Genomic DNA, 20850 nt, shown 5'->3' with positions numbered 1-20850 from the left:
GCTACTTTATCAAGGCCACACCTCCTAATAGTACTACTTCATTTTCATTCAAACCACTACAGAAGACCTATCAGTTAAAACTGTAAATACACAATAAATAAGTTGACCAAGCAGTCTTATTGGGAGTTCATTCTACAGATGCAAACTTTTGTGTATGAATGTATGGACATAGAGAATGTTTTACTTGGTATTGCTTAAAAACTTAAGTGACATATTCCTGTAATCTAGCTCTTCAATGCAGAGGCAGAAGGATCAAGAGTTCAAGGTCATTTTCTGCTACATAATGAGTTTGAGGCCAGCCTGGACTACAGGCTATCTCAGCCACCTTCTGCCCATCCCCCACTCCCCTCCCACCCCCCCCCCCCCCCAACCCCCCCCCCCCCCCCCCCCCCCCCCCGCTCCCCATTAGATTAGGTTGGAAAAGTAGTTTCAAAAAAGTTTTCGGTCAACCTGATAAACTTTTAATAGAGTGGTTAAAGAGCCTGGAATGTCCATATGATTTAGTTATGTCTGTAGATATTGACGTAGTGTAGTTATCCCAAGTGGAAAAAGCAAGATGCAAAATGAATATAAAATGGCCTCACTAGAAATGGAAAAATGGGCCAAGAATATAGTTTAGGAGCAGTATGTTTGCTTTGTGTGAGGCCCTTAGCTGGCTTTCCAGGACCACCCAAGCATCAATGAGCAAAATGTGAGAACAACACAAAGCGCTCAATACATTGATTACTGTTATGGACAGTGTTGTGTGAAACAGAATAATTGTCATAGGTGACGACCTTTGTATTGTTTGGCTTCTTATAAATGTATGGAAACATATATGTATTTGTTCCTGTTGTTGCATAGTAAGACAGCAAAGGTCTTAGTTTTTGCTGTGATGAAACACCATGACCAAAAAGCAAGTTGGAGGGGAAAGGGTTTATTTGGCTTATACTTCTGCATCACTGTTCATCATCAAAGGAAGTCAGGACAGAAACTCAAACAGGGCAGGAACTTAGAGGAAGGAGCTGCTACAGAGACCATAGAGGGGAGCTGCTTACTGGCTTACTCCACATCAGTCTGCTTTCTTATAGAACCCAGGACCACCAGCCCAGGGATAGTACCACCCATAAATGGGCTGGGCCCTTCCCCATCAATCACTATTTGTGATTGCCTGCAACCCAGTCTTATGGAGGCGTTTTCTTAATTGAAGTTCCCTCCTCTCGGATGACTTTACCTTGTGTCAAGCTGACATTATACTATCCAGCACAGCAGACAAACAGAAAATTCCACTTACAGTAGAACAGAACTATAATAAATCAAGAGCATATTTGTTGGATGTAGCAAACTCCCACCTGAAACAAGAATGCCTGTCTCAGCACTTAATAGATGTTTGTTCAGTCTTTGTTTGAGCTTTGCTACACAGTGCATTCCTTTAAGAAATAAATTGGGCCAGGCGGTGGTGGCGCATGCCTTTAATCCCAGCACTCGGGAGGCAGAGGCAGGTGGATCTCTGTGAGTTCGAGGCCAGCCTGGGCTACCAAGTGAGTTCCAGGAAAGGCGCAAAGCTACACAGAGAAACCCTGTCTCGAAAAACCAAAAAAAAAAAAAAAAAAAAAAGAAAGAAAGAAATTGGTGCTGGGCAGTGGTGCCGCACGCCTTTAATCCCAGCACTCGGGAGGCAGAGGCAGACGGGTCTCTATGAGTTCAAGGCCAGCCTGGTCTACAGAGCAAGTTCCAGGACAGGCTCCAAAGCTACACAGAGAAACCCTGTCTCAAAAAACCAAAAATAAAATAAATTGTGTGTCTTTGTGTGTACACAAGCAAGTGTACATGCAGATACATGTACATGTGTGTATAGGCCAGAGGTCAGCCTTGAGTTATCATTCCTTAGAGTCTGTCCACTTTGTGTTTTGAGACAGAATCTCTCATTTGAATCTAGAACTAGGCTGGCTTGTCCAGCAAGCTCCAGGATGCCCTTGTTTCTTCCTTTCTGGAGATGGGAAGCAAGGACATGCCACTACATCTCACTATATTCTGTGGGAACTCATCGTTGTGTTTATATGGCAAGTTCTTTACTGACTGAGGTCTCCCCAGTCACACATTCCATTTTTTTAAAATTGATTTTATTTTATGCATATGGGTGTTTTGCCTTTGTCTGTGCACCACTTGTATCGAGTGCCCTGGGAGGCCAGAAGAGAGCATCAGATCTCTTGGAATTGGAGTTACAGACAGCTGTGAGCCACCATGTGGGTGCTGAGTATTGAACCTGGGTCCTCTGGAAGAACAGCCAGAGCTCTTAACTGCTGAGCCATCTCTCCAGTCCCCACATTCCATTTTTCAGTGATTCTTAGAACTATCCTGTTGAGTTGAAGTCTATGTTCATATAACTTTCTTCTAGAGGCTTGGCTTTCACAAAACAGAAATTTATGGAATTGATTCGTTCAGTTCTGCTTGATTCCAGTAAGTCAGCATATGAATTTATAATCATTGAAGTAAACCATCAGGGTGAGAGTAGTGGATCAACAACATCTGCTGCTAGGAAGCTGAGAGAGGAGGACTGCAGCAAGTTTGAGGCCAGCCTGGGCTGCTACATAGGAAGGCAAGGCTAGTCAAGGATACAGGATAGAACCATGTTTCAAAAAACCAAAGACATGCCAGGTGGTGGTGGCGCACGCCTTTAATTCCAGCACTTGGGAGGCAGAGGCAGGTACATCTCTGTGAGTTCGAGGCCATCCTGGTCTACAGAGCAAGATCCAGGACAGGCTCCAAAGCTACACAGAGAAAGAAACCCTGTCTCGAAAAACAAAACAAAACAAAACAAAATTAAAAAAACCAAAAACACTGAGCAAGATGGTACATGTTTGTAATCCAAATAAGTGGAAGTGGATGCAAGGGGATCAGGAGTTCAAGGCCAGCCTTGTCTGTGTGTCAAGTATATGCCCAGTCTGGGTTATGTAAGACCCTATCTCAAAAATCAAACCAAACCAAAACAAAAAAACCTATCAGGGCTGGCTGGGTGTGTAGCTCAGTGATAGAGTGCTTGCCTGTCACCTACCAGGCACTTGTTTAGAACTCTAACACCACACACACAGAAAATAAACTTCCAGATTAAAACAAACAAATGGAAACCTAAACCCCCCCCAAAATAACATTTCCTTCTTTATTTGTATGATTGTCATTGTGTGGGATTTAGGAGATACTAAAGGCGATTCAGGATGTGACCATAAAGCGGGAAGAAACCAAGAAGAAGATAGAGAAGGAAAAGAAGGAGTTCTTGCAAAAGGAGCAGGACCTGAAAGCTGAGATTGAGAAGCTCTGTGAGAAGGGCAGAAGGTAATTGCTGCTGCTGAAAACGGATCCGGTGTGCATGTGTGTTTGTGCATCAGGGCCAGGCCATTGTTCTCATTTGAGAAAGAAACCCGTCTGAGTTCTCCAGTGACTTCATGTTCTCAGTACCCTACAGTACACCAAATAAAGAAGTTCAGAGACTCAGTACTGCTCTGAAACAATAATTAAGTGCTGAGGATATAGCAAAGTGGTCTCATCCTGGGCTCAGTCTTCTTCTCAAAAGAGAAGTCACACTGTTAACCAGCTGTGTTCCAAGTGTAATCATAATTTTTATTAATACTTTATAACCTGTGTGTCTTTGTGTCTGTCTGTCTGTGTGTTCTGGAATTACTACACAGAAGTATTGCATGCCCAATTTTAGGTATCTAGGGATCTGAACTCAGGTTGTTCTGCACACGTAGCAAATATTATGCTATGAGCATCTCCACAGCCCCATGATCAAGATTTCGATGTTATTCTAAAACTTATTTTGTTTGCTTTATGTCCTGAGGGTCATTTTTTTCTTCAGAAACTCAGGTTATGGGAATGTTTTAAGTGGTTGTGTTATTTAGCACCACAAGTGGCACACTATACGCCATTTATGAAAGAATTATCTGGTGATCATATCCTCTTCTTAATATTGTAACAAGAGCAGGATGGGCCTTAAATGTGGTTGAACACTCAATTTTCCAAGTTGCTTGAAATCACGTGCTTGAAAATTCACAATTATGAATTCTATGATAATGTTATGTAAATGTTGTTGCCATTCATTTTATTTATTGAGAAAAACTTGGCTGTTATAAATACGTAAGATGCTAAATCAAGCTCACTTACTGATTCATATTCCAAAGTGAGAGAACTTAACTGTGGCACCTCCATATTTAAAAGAATATTAAGGAGAGGGTCTGGAGGGTGGCCAGTTGTTTTGAGAATCTGGTGAATAGGAGGTAGGTCACAATGACCATTCTCAAACAGTTACGTAGAATCTATTCAGGGCCAAGCATTGTCTTTCGTGTTGCTAGTGATCATAACAGCTAGCACCCCACTATGGTAGCATTGACTCTGCCACAGTTTTCATAGCTGATTTGGGGAAGATGAGGTACAGACATGGACATGTAGCAGCTCACCACAGGGCATCTTAAAGAGTGGAAATGAGTCTATAATTCTGTCTAGGCCCTGTGACAAATTTCCTTTGGCTTTGGACTCTATAGTTTTTTCTTCCCTTTGATTGAACAGCTACAAGTAACTAATGATAACAGTATTACTGCTTGTGATCTTGAAGATTCAGGTTTCTTTCTTTGTTTGAGGTAGACCCTCCATATGTAATTCTGGCTAGCCTGGAACTTACCATCTTTCTGCCCTCCTAACCACTTGCTTGAATTATAGTCTTATTGATTTGCCTCAAATTCACTGTGTCCTGGACCCTTATGTATTAATAATTAACAAGGACTCCAACATTTTTATATCTGTTTTGTTGAAATTAAGGCAAAAATATATTTATGTGCTGATTTATTTTAAGATAACGTAAAACTTATATGTTAACATGAGTAACATGTTGAAAAATTGTTTTTCAGGTTTCTTAGTTAGGGTTTCTATTGCTGTGAAGAGACACCATGACCACAGAAACTCTTAAAAGGAAAACATTTAATTGGGCTGGCTCGCTTACAGTTTCAGAGGTTCAGTCCATTATCATGGTGGGGGAGCATGGCAGCATGCAGGCAGACATGGTGCTGGAGAGTTAGCTGAGAGTCCTACATCTTGCAGGCAGCAGGAAATGGACTGAGACACTGGGCGTTATCCTGAGCATAGGAAACCTCCAAGCCCGCCCCTGCAGTGTCACACTTCTCCATCAAGGCCACATCCACTCCAACAAAGCCACACCTAATAGTGCCATTCCCTATGAGATCATGGGGGCAATTACATTCAAATTACGACAAAAAGATTAAATCGGTTTATTTAGAAGAATAACATTGTTTAGATGCTTATAAATCTCTTTAGTGGAAAAAAAAAACATTTTTTCTGAATTTAACTGATAGCAAACGTTCTTGTTGAAGTCTGTAGGAGATTGCGAGTACATAGGTGAGCTAGAAGAGCAGGAGTTATTTTTAACAGCTTCTAAGTATAATTGTGGGTATTCTTTGATATGCTAAAGTATTTCATATGATCAGTTTGTTAAAAGTTAGTTTTGAAGTGGAACCTGAAACTACCTTGATAAACTTTTTGAACTGCTGTAATTGCTGTGATAAAATCTGTTAGGGTGTGTATGGGGTTGGGTGGGGTTGTAGTTAGGGTTAGGATTAGCGCCTCACACATGCTCTGATGTATGTGTGTGAATATAGCACTGGGCTATATTCCCAGCCTACTTTTGTTATTTTGAGATAGGGTCTACATTGACAGGGCTGGCTTTAAAGTTACTCTGTAAGCCAGGCAAATGTTGAACTTGAGATCCCAGCTTCAGCTTCCAGTGTAGCTGGTATTACAGCCTGTGCCATCTTCCTACAGACACTTGTCACGGGGAAAACGATGTTTTGTTTTGTTTTGCAGTCAGATTCTCATGTAGGCTTGGCTGTATAGACCAGACTGACCTCAAAATCACAGTGTCCTCTTACCTCTGCCTTCCAAGTGCTGGGATTAAAGGTATATGCAACTGTGCCTGGCCGGGAAATAAAAGTATATTTGTATTTTAGTTTCTCTGAAGAAAGTTGTTCTAGCATTCAAATGATAACTGGCACATATGAAGCCCTTACTATTTGCTAGAGACCGTCTTAGGCATTTTGAATACATTAACTCATTTAATTTGCACCATGGTGCTATGGAACGTGGATTCCTGTGTTCTCCCTACTTCATACTGTAGGGAAGAAGGCTCAGAAAGCCTCACTGGACAAGCAGTGCAGAGCAGTGAGGCTGGGGTGGACCAGGTGGCTCACCCAGCTCACCTTCCTCTTACATCTAACTGCATCACTTTGTCATCAACTTGCGTTGGTCACACAGAGAGGCTGCTGTGGCCTTATTTATGATTGTGAAATTGAAAAATCACAAGGAAGGGCAGGAGAATGCTCTGCCGTCAAGAGTACTGACTGCTCTTCCAGAGGACTAACACAGCACCTCTGTTACTCCAGTCCCAGCGGATCCACCACCCCAGTCTGGCCTCCAAAGACACTTCGTGCACATGTCTCACAGGCATACATATGGGCAAAACATCTGTACACACAGGTATGCACATACCCACAATAAAGATTTAAGTTCACATAGTCATCTAGATTTTAAAAAATAATAACAAGGAAGTTTTTTTTTCCTTTTTTGGTTTTTTTGAAACACGGTTTCTCTATGTAACCTAACTACCCTGGAACTTGCTTTGTAAACCAGGCTGGCTCCGACTCACAGAGATCTACCTGCCTCTGCCTCCCAAGTGCTGGGACTAGTGTGTGCCACCACCACCTGGCAACAAGGAAATACTTAAGTCAATAATAATAGACCTGCATAATGGATAGCCACTTTGTTTTAAGACAAAAAAAATTTAGATTTATTTATTTTTTTCTGTATATGAGTATTTTGCTTGCATGCATATCTGTGTACCACGTGCATGCCTGGTTCTCATGGAGGTCAGAAGAGGGCATCAGATCCTCCAGAACTGGAGTTACGGATGATTGTAAACCACTGTGTGGGTGCTGGAACCTGAACCCAGGTCCTCTGCAAGAGCATCCAGTGCTTTCAAACACTGAGCAATTTCTCCAGCCCTGGGCAGCCATTTCAAATCACAGGTTTTGTTTTGTCTTTAATTGTTGGGGTTTTTTTGTTTCTAATTTTTAAAAATCTTAGTGTGTATCTGTGTGTACATGTGTTCATGCCACTGCATGGTTGTGGAGGTCAGAGAACAACTTAGAGTCTCAGTCCTTGCTCTCTTCGCTTGAGACTGGGTCTCTTTGTTGTTTTGCCAGCTGGCCTATAAGCTTCCAGGGACTCCTTCCCATCTCCATATGAGAGTGTCGTAATAGGCCAGGCAGTGCTGGCACACGCCTTTGATCCTCTGTCTCAAAGGACCACCCCCCACAAAAAATTGCTCAGATTACAGACACACACTGCTGCTCTTGGAGGGTGTGGGTTCTCTTCCCAGCACCAACACGGCAGGCACCTAACTTGTTTATAACTGCAGTGCCAGAGAATCTGACGCCCTCTTCTGGCCTTCCTGGGTACTGCAAGAATGTGGTGTTCAGACATGCATGCTGACAAAACAATGATACACTACACATAAGAAATAAAATAAATAAATCCTGAGATAAATAAGTGCTGGGATTAAAGGGATGTGCCACCACCGCCCAGCTTCATGACTAATTCTCTACATGTGCTTTCTTAGTTATCTTTCTCATCAAAGCCATGATGAAAACACTGTTGTTTTTATAAATGGAAAAAATGATGTCTACAAAAATTAAATAACTTGTCTAGGATCATATAAATAATACAGTTGGGGTCTCTATATTAAGTTATTTTTATAATTTGTGTGGCTTCTATGATAAAGAACAAAGTTCATTTTTAAAAATATTTAAACATATCAAGACCTGTAATAAGCCAGGATTGTACAATATGATTGAATTTATTAATTTCAACCACTGATATCTAAAAACTACACATGAGAAATAATGGAAGTGTAGGATTGAAAGAAATTAAATTAAACAAATTTTTAAAATTCAGCTGAGCATTGTAGCTCACATGGCCACTTGGGAGGCTGGGGCAGAAGGATGACTGCAAGTTCTAGTCCAGTCTGGACTGCAGAGTGAGGCCTGGGCAAAATCAAAAGCCATAAAACACTTAATGATTGTATTTTGCCAAAAGTAGGGAACTGGTGTGTGTGGTGTTTTTTGGTTTTGGGTTTTTTTTTTCATACTTATTTACTTCCTGTGTGTTTATGTGCATGGGAGTATGTGCACACCATAGCACAAAATTGGAAATTAAAGGACAATTTTCAGAAATTAATTAGTTCTTTCCATTTACCATGCTAGTTCCAAGGATTGAACTCAGGGCATCAGACTTGGTGGCAAATGCCCTTATTTGGTGAGCTATCTTACAGCCTTGATTTTGGTGTGTGTGTGTGTGTGTGTGTGTGTGTGTGTGTGTGTGTGTGTGTGTGTGTGTGTGTGTGTTGGTTGGTTGGTTTTTGTAGACAAGGTTTCTCTGTGTAGCCCTCCCTGGCTGTTCTGGAACTCACTCTGTAGACTAGGCTGGCTTCAAACTCACAAGGATCCAACTGCCTCTACTTTCCAAGTGCTGGGATTAAAGGCATGTGCCACTACTGCCCAGCTTGTATGTGTCATTTATATGATGGATTATTTGAAAATCTGATAGTTATGTTATAGTGTAGGTAGTATATAATGAAGCTGAGTACTTTTTATCACTGTTCAGAAACTTCCCCATTTGTTTAATTTTAATTTTATTCTATATGTATGGGTATCTTTCCTATAAATCACTTGTATATCTGATGCCTGGGAAGCCAGAAGAGGGTGGCAAATTCCCTAGAATCAGAATTAGATGGTTGTGAGCCAACATGTGGGTGCTGGAAACCAAACTCAGCTCCTTTGGAAAGGCAGCCAGTGTTATTAACTGTTGAGTCATCTCTCCAGCCTCATTAATAAAAATTTTATTACACATATTTGGGTGTACTGTATAGGCTGTCCTGCCAGCCAACTCCCAAAAAACCACACAGAGATTTATTATTAATTATAAATACTTAGTAGATTTTTATTAAATTGTAAATACTTGGCTGATAGCATAGGCTTATTACTAACTAGCTTTAACAACTTAAATTAACCCATATTTCTTATTTACATTTTACCATGTGACTTAGTACCTTTTTTAACATGGCATGTTTATCTTGCTTCTCCTGGCAACTCTGCCCTCTTCATCCTTGAGCTCTCTTGTCTGAAAGTCCCACCTAACCTTTTCCTGCCTAGCTATTGGCCATTTAGCTCTTTATTAAACCAATGAGAGCAACATATCTTCACAGTGTGCAAAAAGACTATTCTATAACAATACTGGCTTGTTTTATGTCAGGTTGACACAAGCTAGAGTCATTTGGGAAAAATGACTCTTAATTGAGAAAATGCCTTTATAAGATTGGCTTGTAGGCAGGTCTTTAGTGCATTTTCTCAGTTAGTGATTGATGTGGGAGGACCCAGCCCATTGGTGGTGGAGCCATCCCTGGGAGATGGTCCTGAATGCTATAAGAAAGCGGGCTGAGCAAGCCATGAGGAACAAACCAGTAAGCAGCACTCCTCCATGGCTTCTGCATCAGCTCTTGCCCCAACTTCTTTCAGTGATGGACCATGATGTGGAAGTGGAAGCTTATGGTCATGATGTTTTCGGGTTTTTTTGTTTGTTTGTTTTGTTTTTTTTCCAAGATAGGTTTTCTCTGTGTAGTCCCAGCTATCCTGGAACTCGCTCTGTAGACCAGGCTGGCTTCGAACTCACAGAGATGCCTCTGCCTCCTGAGTGCTGAGGTTAAAGGTGTATGCCACCACCGCTCAGCACATTCCACATATTCTTTTTGTTGGTTTGTTTTTGTGTTTTTAGAGACAGTGTTTCTCTGTGTAGTCCTGGTTGTCCTGGATCTTGCTCTGTAGACCAGACTGGCCTCAAACTCACAGAGATCCGCTTGCTTCTGCCTCCCAAGTGCTGGGATTAAAGGCATGCACCACCGTGCCCTGCTGCATTCCACATATTCTTATGGTAAGAAGCTTTGGAGGCTTTTTGAAACTTGAAGCTTATGTGTTGGTCAGGAAAGTATAACCACCTATAAGCCTTTAAAGAACTGCTAGAGAATTCTTCCTGTGACAGAAGTTAGTTTGGAGACCACATGGCTCACCTACTCAGGTCTGTTAGATGGACAGAACTTGTCAGTAGAAAGCAAATGCAGATTTATGTCAGTAATGAATGAGTGTGTATGTAGCAGACATACCCAGAATCTCAAATAGAGGGCGGGGATGTGTGGAGAATTGGATTATAAACAAGACTGTGAAGGGAAAGAGCCTTAGACACTTCTGGTAGGAGAAATGCTTCTGGGGCTGGAGAGAGAGCTCCGCAGCTGCTCTTCCAGAGGACTTCGGTTCATGGCAGGCCACAACTGTCTGTTATTCCACTTCCAGAGCCTCTGAGGGCACCAGGCACAGATATGGTACCCAGTCATACATTCAGACAAAACACCCATACACATAAGATACATTTAAAAAGAGAGTTGCTACCTTTTGCTGGGCGTGGTGACTCACACTTTAAGCAGTGGGGAGGCTGAAACAGGAGGATTGCTCTAAGTTTAAGTCCAATTTGGGCAGCATAGAGACCCTGTTTGAAAAAAAAGAACTGAAAAAGACTACAGATGGCAGGTCTTTGGTCCCAACACTCAGGATGCAGAAGCAGGCAGATCTCTGTGAGTTCCAGGCCAGCCTGGTCTACAGAGCAAGTTCCAGGACAGCCAGGGCTACAGAGAGAAACCCTGTCTCAAAAAAGAAAACAAAACAAAAAAAGCATCAAAGATAACTTAAAACATTTTCATTCCATTCTTTTCATGAATCTGAGTAATTTGTGCTTTCAGCATACAGTCAAATGTAATATGAGAAAATTCTCCTCTTGTCTCTGTTCCACAGTAGCCTCTTCAGTCTTGAGTGTGAGGGTCAATTGTCCCAGTGCAATACAGAAAGACCCATCTCCTAGGAGATACTTCAGTGCAAGGCAAACCAGAACAGTTGGTCACCTTAATCCTGAACATATTACACCCTATGGATGGGAGTTAGGGACACGAAGCATTTTAAAATGGAGGAAATGGATAAAAATGGGAAGTGCTAAGTATGATGGAAATACATTTTCTTTTTTTGAGACAGAATCTCATCCTATAGCCCAAGCTGGCCTAGAATATAGTGTGTAGCCTAGACTGTCCTTAAATTTGTGGTGATCCTCTTGTCTTAAACTCTCAAGTATTACCAATATTCTGAGCCACCTGCCATACACAGTTACATTTTGCTTCTGAAGAATTTTACTATAGTTAAGGAAATGCAGAGATCAGTAAGCCAGTGATAAATGCTTGATTGATTGTGCACTGAAGTTGAGTATTACCTGGCCCAGCATTTGGTCCTGTGTTTTCCACTACCCTCATTGAAAGACATACTGAGAAATAAAAGGAACACCATAAAGGTTTTGAATGCCCTAAATACATGGAACATTGTGCCTCATGAGGGGTTTTGTTTCTTTGAGACAGGGTCTCACCTTGTAGTCTATGCTGGTCTGGAACTCAAAGCAATCCATTTGCCTTAGCCTTCCAAGAACTAGGATTGTAGACATGAGCTACTATGCCCAGCTAGGTTTGGGTTCTAAGAGATATTCCTTTCCTGCACTAGGTAACTTTATTTGAGCAAGTGGACAAGGGAACGTTTCCCTTATTGGACCTGTTTGTAGTTTAGACTATTCTATACATCATTTGTCTGTCTCCAAAGTGAATCCTGGGAGTGAGGCTTCATGTAGCAGCCCCGACAGAACAGTCGGGTTTTCCTTTTGCCTTGGTGTTGCTCAGCAAACTTACATTTGCTTCCTTAATCTTGTTCTTGCTTCTTACTGTACAGAGAAGTGTGGGAAATGGAACTGGATAGACTCAAGAACCAGGATGGTGAAATCAATCGGAACATTATGGAAGAGACGGAGCGGGCTTGGAAGGCTGAGGTAAGAAGAGACAATGTCTTCAAAGACTTGGTCTAGTGCTCCTAGGTACTATATAGTTTTGATGAAGTACTTAAAGACTGGAGGCATTTGTTTTAACTATGGGTAGTTTGTGTTTGTAAAGTGCTCTCTTTCTCTCTCTCTCCCTCCCCCCCCCCACCCCGCTGTATGTGTGTGCACAAACACGCATGTGTATATACATGAATGTGTGCATGGGGTCCTTAGATCCTGTCACTAGAGAGCCGGAAGGAGTTGCTGGTGCTGAAACTGGAAGAAGCAGAAAAAGAAGCCGAGCTGCATCTGACTTACCTCAAGTAGGTGCCTCCTCTAAGGCCCAGGCTAGCAGGCCTGGCTCGCAGCTGTGTGTGCCTAGAGTCTGCCTAGGACTCTAAGACTGTCGCTGTGTGTACATCTATACCTGTTCAAGATTTCTCTTCCATGTTCTGCACTTCCTCACTCTTTCCTCCTTTTATAGCTTGGCACTTTCTATTATCATACTTTTGTTTGAGTAAATACCATCTGCTAAACTATCCGAGCATAATGTAGGTCTTTGGAGTTTTGTTTCCTCCATGACCGTTTCTCCTCTGTCTGCCACAGGATTTGGAGGATTCCTGTAGCATTTCCAGACAGCCAAGAACCCTCTTTGTGGTTGAACCTTTCTTAAATATTTGCTTACAATATTTGGTATGGTGGCACTTTCCTATAATCCCAGTACTTAGGTGTCCGAGGCAGAAGGATCAAAAGTTCCAGGTCAGGATGGGCTACATGGGAGGCCCTGTCAGACAGAAAAGTGATATCATTTATGTGAAGCAGATGACTTAGACTATTGGGTTCCTCTAGCACTTGTTCCTACCTCTTCTTTTAAGGACCATTACCCAACAGCTGTGTCTCAGGGTGTAACTGGAGTTTAGGGCAAAAGCCCAGGCTCTCGCAGCCTTAGCAGGCTGTGCTCAGTCACTTATCATAGTATACCAGTTAAAGAGATCAGTAATGGTGAAAGGCAGAAAACATGTAATCAGTGTTGCCACATTGGAAAGAACAGATAAAGAGACCCAGAGATAACAAAGCTAGCTACCTTTGGAGTTCCAACATGAGCTTTGGATTGATCTGTTTATATAGGTTTTTAAAAGACTATTTTTATTGATATTGATGTGTGTATGTTTGAATGTTTGTATGTGTACAGGTACCCACAGACAGGTCCAAGGGTGTCAGATCCCCCACAGTTGGAGCTCTAAGCAGTAGTGTGATGCTCAATGTCGGTGCTAGAAACGAACCTTCGTTCCTCTGCGAAAGAAGCAAGCACTATTAACTGCTGAGCCATCATCACTCCAGTCTAGTCTAGGGTTTTAAGATGGGATTTTGTGTAGTCCAGGCTGGCCTGGAACACTCGATCCTTCTGCCTCTGCCTTCAGACTGTTTGGTTTATAGGCATACAGCACTACATGGCACAGAACTTCAGATTTAAATAGAGGAACTGGGACAAGGGGCAGGAGGGGTAAATAATTAACCAGTTTGGCTCAAGATGTGGTCTTATTGATATTTGTCTCAGTTCTTGTTCTGCGAGGTGATATGAAGAAGTCCTTTAGCTGTCACCACTTGAGGGCATCCATGTGGTTCCCACAAGATCACCACTGCTACTCTAGGGTGCAGGCTCACCCTTATGGGTGATTGTCCTCATCTGGAGAACAGTTGTTCCTTGGAAGAAAACTGCGATTTTAGGACAGTTGTCTTTGTGACATTATCATCAAAAGGGGAGGGTATAGATTAGATAAGCAATAATAAGTAACATAAATGAGATAAGTAACATGCCTAGGTAGAGTCAAGCGTACTCTGTTCCAAAGCGGAGAACACATATGAAATGGAGGCAGGAATGCTGGGCTGCCATCTTACTTTCAGTTACTTTGAGGGACCAAGCACGGAACCAATGCTTTTTAGCCCAAACCGTTTCTAAGTATGTATTTTACGTGAATTAAGAATTGATTGTTGGGGCTGGAGAGATGGCTCAGAGGTTAAGAGCACTGACTGCTCTTCCAGAGGTCCTGAGTTCAATTCCCAGCAACCACATGGTGGCTCACAACCACCCACAATTAGATCTGGTGCCCTCTTCTGGCCTGCAAAGACACATGCAGGCAGAACACTGTATACATAATAAATAAAATAAATCTTAAAAAAAAAAAAAAAAAAAAAAAAAAAAAAAAAGAATTGATTGTTGGGGCTGGAGAGATGGCTCAGAGGTTAAGAGCACTGACTGCTCTCTCTTCCAGAGGTCCTGAGTTCAATTCCCAGCAACCACATTGTGGCTCACAACCATCTCTAATGAGATCTGGTGCCCTCTTCTGGCCTGTAGTCATATATGCTGTATACATAATAAATAAATCTTTAAAAAAAAAAAAAAGAATTGATTGTTGCCCAGGAGGTAGTAGAGGTAAACGGATCTCTGTGAGTTCCAGGCCAGCCTGGTCTACAGAATGAGTTCCAGGTCAGCCAGGGTTACACAGAGAAACCCTGTCTTGGGGGGAAAAAAAAGAATTGATTGTTGTTTTGTTTTTTGAATTCTGTGAATTCTTCATTTCTTGAAAGGTCAACTCCTCCAACCCTGGAGACAGTTCGTTCCAAACAGGAGTGGGAGACAAGACTGAATGGAGTTCGGATCATGAAAAAGAATGTTCGGGTAAGTGTAGCTAAGGGTGATGGTTTGGTCAGCCCCAGTTTGTGCTCCAGCCCTCCTAATGCAGGTGGGGGTGCTGCCTTGTTCATTGCTGTACAGAGCGAGCGAGCGAGTGAGCGAGCGAGCGAACTTGTGTGCCTTCTCCAGAGCTTTGCTCAGCCTAGAGTAAAGGACCATCTTCTCCTTCCTGTTGTTCCAGGACCAGTTTAATAGTCACATCCAGCTAGTGAGGAATGGAGCTAAGCTGAGCAGCCTTCCTCAGATCCCTACCCCAACTCTGCCTCCACCCCCCTCAGAGGTAAGAGTGCTGACTTGAGTCCGCCTTTCTGTGTTGTAGGCAAAGTCAGGGTTGTCTACTTGTTCTTCTTATGAGGACATTGGGGCAGCCCCGTTTAGTGCAGGGTGTGAGAGCTGCTCACTGATGTCTGCCCCAGTTTTCTCTCCTAAAATATTTTTGTTTTTGTTTGTTTATCTTTGCTTTTCGAGACAGGGTTTCTCTGTGTAGCCCTGGCTGTCCTGGAACTTTCTCTGTAGACCAGGCTGGCCTTGAACTCACAGATATATCTGCCTGCCTCTACTTCCTGAGTGCTGGGATTAAAGGCTCCTAAACATTTTTTTATGTGTATGTTTATATGATGTATGTGTGAATGCATGCTTGTATATGTGTGCATATGTGCAATGCAGGTATGTTTGTATGTGTATGGGTGTATGTGTATGTGTTCCTATGCATTTAGGCCAGAGATCAACTTTAGGTCGCTATCTTTTAAGATTCTTTTTTTGTTTTTCGACACAGGGTTTCTCTGTGTAGCTTTGCGCCTTTCTTGGAGCTCACTTGGTAGCCCAGGCTGGCCTTCACCTCACAGAGATCTGCCTCCCTAGTGCTGGGATTAAAGGCGTGCACCACCAACGCCTGGAGATTCTTTTTTTTCTTAAGACAGGGTCTTACTATGCATTTCTGGCTGGCTTGGAACTCACTATGTAGACCAGGCTGTCCTCAAATTCACAGAAAACCACCTGCCTCTTCCTCTTTAGTGCTAGAATTAAAGACATGTATTACTACACCCAGCCGGATTTCTTGAAACAGGGTCTCTCACTGAACCTATAGCTCAAGGATTGGCTAAACTTTCTGGCCACTGTAGGGATCTGCTTGACTCTGCCCCCACAGCATTGGGTTACAGATAGATGCCCTCTATAGGCCTTTACATGGCTACTGGGATGTTAACTCAGGTCTTTATGCTTGCAAGGCAGGTACTTTACCAACTGAACCATCTCCTTATCCCTTGCTCCAGTTCCTAATCTTTTCTCCCCATCTCTTTTGTCCTCCACCTCTTCCCCTTTGCAGGCAGATTTCATGCTTCAAGTATTTCAGCCCAGTCCCTCTCTGACCCCTCGGATGCCCTTCTCTATTGGGCAGGTCACAATGCCTATGGTCATGCCCAGTGCAGATCCTCGCTCTTTGTCTTTTCCAATCTTGAACCCTGCCCTTTCCCAGTCCAGTCAACCATCCCCACCTCTTCCTGGCTCACATGGGAGAAATAGCCCTGGCTTGGGTTCCCTGGTCAGCCCTCATGGTCCACACATGCCTCCTGCTGCCTCCATCCCGCCTCCCCCAGGCTTGGGCGGGATTAAGGCTTCTACTGAAACTCCCCGGCCCCAACCAGTAGACAAACTGGAGAAGATCCTGGAAAAGCTGCTGACTCGGTTCCCACAGTGCAATAAGTAAGTGCTCTTAAGGATCAGTTCAGGTATCTGCCAGAGAAATATTTGTGGTTGGAAATAGGGAGCTTAGGGGGATGTTCCCCATAAAGATGGATGTTCTTTCTCAGGGCCCAGATGACCAACATTCTTCAGCAAATCAAGACAGCACGTACCACCATGGCGGGCCTGACCATGGAGGAGTTAATCCAGCTGGTAGCTGCACGGCTGGCAGAGCATGAACGGGTGGCATCGAGCACTCAGGTAAGAGGAGCTACAGGGAGAGAACTTAGACCTACTGAGAGGTTGAGGAAGAAGCCAACTTCAGAAAAACTGGCAGTGAGGAGCATCAGAGCAAGCGGTATCTGGTCTGCTCTTTTCATCGTTTAAAGTGAATGATTTCTTCTTGTGTTGTTCTTTTTTTAATTATTAGTGTGTGTGTGTGTGTGTGTGTGTGTGTGTGTGTGTGTGTGTGTGTGTGTGTGTGATGTATTTTCACGGGTACATGTGTGGAAGTTCAAGGACAACTTGTGGGAGTCCATTTTCTTCTATCATGTGAGTTCCAGGAATTGAACTCAGGTCATTAGGCTTGCGTGCAAGAACCTTTACCCACTGAGCCATCCTGCTGGCCCTAGTTTCTTTTTTTGATACATGCTCTGTTGCTCAGACTCTCTTCCCTCACTCTGAAATTATTTCTACCCACAGCCACTTGGTCGGATCCGGGCTTTGTACCCTGCTCCTCTGGCCCAAATCAGTACCCCAATGTTCTTGCCTTCTGCCCAAGTTTCATACCCTGGAAGGTCTTCACATGTAAGACTCTTTTCTTTTAACACTGGGATGTGGAGAAGCGCAGGGTGAGGAGGGAGTGGGCTTCAGGTAAGAATGCTAGAGGAAACCATTCTCTCCACAGCAGAGTTGTGTGCAGCCCTACTGGGAACATGCTGCACACACTTTAGGCAAGAATCTAGGTTTGGACTCATATTTCTTTTGCTGAAGAATAGTTTTGCTCCATGGAACTATCGGATAGTCATGGGCATAGCAGGCAAGGTAATCCGGAGGTTGGCCGGCTGTGACCAGCTTTCTTGTCCCACAGGCGCCACCCACCTGTAAGCTGTGTCTGATGTGTCAGAAACTTGTCCAGCCCAGTGAGCTGCACCCGATGGCTTGCACCCACGCGCTACACAAGGAGGTAGATACTGCTGATCGTTCTTGTGCTCTGCTCGCTCTCACAGCTGAGGTCATTTCTCTGGAGTATTTTACTAGGTTAATTCCCATCATTAATGTTTAGTTATGAAGTTTTTAGTTATTTGTGGACTCACCATCAGTAGAGTTCAGAATCTGCAGCTCCGATGTCATAGCTTTTAATCCCATTCTCTGTAGGTGACTAAATGCAGTTCATAGTTAAACACTGATAATCTATTTTCTTGGTTATGCTTTGCTTTAGCTGAGAGGAGTGATGGGGCCTGAATATGAGATTAGTAACTCCATTAACAGAAGTTTGAAGGCCTGTCTGTTATCTTCACTGACAGACTCACAAGTGACTCCTGCTAACAGCAGGGTGATTCTTCTTAACCAGTTTGTTTTGTTCATTTTGTTTTTCCAAGAAGTAAAAACTATACTAACATCTAAATTCTTTTAACTCCTTGGTAGGTAAGGATGACTAAACTTTTTTTAACCTTGAACTTCTGATCCTCTTGCCCTCACCTCCTATGTGCTAAGATTACAGGTGTGTGTCACCATACCTGGTTTATGTGGTGTTGTGGCTCAAACCTAGGACTTTCTGTATGCTAGGCAGGCACTCAGCCCAGCACCTACATTCTAGATAAGAAAAAGCCCTGAAGGCACACATTCATACATGGAGTAAATATTTTTTTAATGGTGGAAAAAAAGACACCTGTGGTTATCCCCTGGCCTCCATGCATGTATGCACCTACACCAGCATATTTTCATACTAACATAACATGCAGAGAGATCCCACTGAAATAGTCCGCTACTCCATCCAGCCCTTGTGAGAACTTTTGAGATTTAGATCTCATGATCTTTATGGCACTCTCTGCTAATTTTACTTTGGTTTCTCAGCCAAGTCTGAGGTATATGTGTGTCTCTTTCTTTCCAGTGTATCAAATTCTGGGCCCAGACCAACACAAATGACACTTGTCCCTTTTGCCCAACTCTTAAATGATGGACCCGACTGGGGAGGAAGAAGAGGAGAAACCGATGTGAACAGGAAACGCGGGTTCAAGATTTCTAAAACTCTATATTTATACAGTGACATATACTCATGCCGTGTACATTTTTATTATATAGGGAATGTGTGTATAGAAAGTCTGTATTCAAACGTTCGTAATGAAAGTATGTATATAATGCAGATATACCCTGTTCCCCTCATCTTGCAGTTCTTTTTGGGGTTGCAGACTGTAGGGAATAGGACATTTAATTTGGCCTTGAAATCACGATCCCTGCATAGGATTGTTGTCTAACCCATTTTAGAAAGCTGCTGTTGCTCTAAGGCCATCCTGTTTTGTTTTGGCTCAGCCTCTAGTCCATTTCTGTAAGGCTCATGTATGCAGAATTGAAGCCTGGTGCTCACCTGCTGTCCAACCAGATGCCTTGCTTTAGAGGGGCCTCCAGAAGCTTTGGTGTTGTTTTAGCCACTCCAATGATAAAATGTTACTGATTGAGGGGGAAAAAATGTAACTCTGATAGTTTGATTTTTTTCATTGAACATTTTACTGTGTTAATGCTCATTATTTATACATTGATATCAGGTATACAGGATATTCTGTTTTATGTCAGTAAAATCCACAGTCCAAGAACATAATCAGGTTCCATTTCTCCCACCATCTTCTGTCTGCTCTATTTCCTGGAGAGAAAAGCACAATTCATAGATTTTTCCCTGGGCCTAGCAACCGTCCCTTGTTGTCACTGGCTTGGCCTCCACTGAGCAATGACAGACCAGCCTTGCAGAGTGCTCACCCTTCCCATTCTTCTGGTCTCCTAATCTAGCTATCCTCTCCTTCAAAGGTTAAGGCAGTTGGTTCACAACCAAGTTGTTTGGTGACCTTGGGTGAGCTCCAGACAGGCACTGGGGTGAGATGTCTGTGCAAAATTATTTGCAGAATAATCATGGGATGTTGGATTTTCATTTGTGAAGCAAGGAAGCTGTGGGGGACACATTCCCTGTCTAGGATAAAATGGAGACAGTGAGATGAAGGGGGTGGGACTTGACAGTCACAGCCATGTTCTGTAGATTCCCATCTGGAGTGAGATGGTTTTCCACCTCTGCTTATGGAGTACTTCTGTTTTTTATGTCTGGGACATCTGTGGCTCAGAGAACCTGGAGTCTTTTCCAGTCTTTATCTTTACTCCTATAGTAAATGGCTTTAATTACCTTCTTTTTAGAATTAAACAAGTGTTAACCAAGGAAAAAGAAATTGGATCTGGGGGAAGGGCAACATTATGTTACCAACAATTGATGTTTTCCCATTCTGAAACTGGGAAATGCTTGTTGAATCTAGCAATTTGTATTAGGATAGCAAAGACTTTCTCCTTTCTGAGCTAACTAAATTCTTTTGTTTTTTTCTTCCTTGCCTATGAGCTTATGGATGAATTCTTTTCTTTTGCCTTATTTGTCCAGGTTGATTGACAAGCATATTTAGGGAACTGGACTTCCCAGGATTACCTTGGCATCTTAAAAAGGGGAATGGAGTGGCCTGAGTACTCAACTTTTTAGAGGTCAGGTGACCTACTTTCTTTGGTTAATTAAGTACTTCTGTCTTCTTGTCTCCAGTTTGGTACTGTCTTGAACAGAAAAGATGACAAAATGGAAGACGACTTCCTTTGTTCTTTTCATGTGGGGGATTCATTTTCTGTCTTAGAATCTTAAGATTGTTCTCTCCCTTCAACTGTGCAGCAGCCTGGCACTGGCTGTGTAGAACCTTTCAGTGTCCCCTGAAAACTGTAAATTGGAAGTGAGTATAAAGAATATTGTGTCTAGCCAAACATAGTGACACAAGCCTGTAATCATGGTATTTGGGAGGTGGATGAAGGAGGGTCGGGAGTTCAAGACTAGCCTGGGCTACATGAGACCCTGTCTCAACACCTCCCACAAAAAAAGCCCCACACAGACACACATACATACACACATATATATGGTTTCTATCGAGGAGTGGTGATACACACCTGTAATCCCAGCACTCAGGAGGCAGAGGCAGGAAGGTTGCTACAAGTTCAAAGCCAGCCTGGGCTACATAATGAGATACTGTCTCAAAAAAAAATTGTTTTTTTAAATTACTCTTCTTTTCCAAAAAACATCTTTGAAGCTAAAATAGTAGAGAGAAAAAAAGCAAGGATAAATAGCAAGCCCCAGGAAGGCTCCATTTTGAAGAGTGGGTCCCTGCAGCTGGAACCTCGCCAGTGTGGCTCTATTCCTTGCAGAGAAACAGTCAGAAAACCTCTCAAATTTTGCATCCCTGTTCCCCATCACC

General features: G+C 42.8%; 1 protein-coding gene across 6 annotated transcripts in view; it reads left to right on the top strand.

Moving 5' to 3' along the window:
- Positions 1 to 20369, top strand: part of Rnf214 (ring finger protein 214) — a 35795-nt gene extending 15426 nt beyond the window's left edge. For 4 of the 6 annotated variants that reach the window (XM_052758991.1, XM_052758965.1, XM_052758975.1 and 1 more), the window contains 10 exons: positions 3173 to 3312; positions 11907 to 12003; positions 12226 to 12314; positions 14581 to 14671; positions 14868 to 14966; positions 16011 to 16387; positions 16495 to 16627; positions 17069 to 17173; positions 17457 to 17552; positions 18480 to 20369. In XM_052758991.1, the coding sequence (XP_052614951.1) occupies positions 3173 to 3312; positions 11907 to 12003; positions 12226 to 12314; positions 14581 to 14671; positions 14868 to 14966; positions 16011 to 16387; positions 16495 to 16627; positions 17069 to 17173; positions 17457 to 17552; positions 18480 to 18545 (1293 nt within the window). In that variant the 3' untranslated portion in view covers positions 18546 to 20369. The remainder of the gene's footprint in view (positions 1 to 3172; positions 3313 to 11906; positions 12004 to 12225; positions 12315 to 14580; positions 14672 to 14867; positions 14967 to 16010; positions 16388 to 16494; positions 16628 to 17068; positions 17174 to 17456; positions 17553 to 18479) is intronic. The other 2 variants (XM_052758999.1, XM_052758984.1) reach the window with 1 other exon arrangement.
- Positions 20370 to 20850: the final 481 nt, after the last annotated feature.

The sequence above is a fragment of the Peromyscus californicus genome, unplaced genomic scaffold, assembly GCF_007827085.1.
Source record: "Peromyscus californicus insignis strain IS unplaced genomic scaffold, ASM782708v3 Scaffold_11__1_contigs__length_118956290, whole genome shotgun sequence".
Taxonomy (NCBI): domain Eukaryota; kingdom Metazoa; phylum Chordata; class Mammalia; order Rodentia; family Cricetidae; genus Peromyscus; species Peromyscus californicus.
The sequence above is the reverse complement of the archived record's forward strand: the minus strand, read 5'-3'. Positions and strand labels throughout refer to the sequence as shown.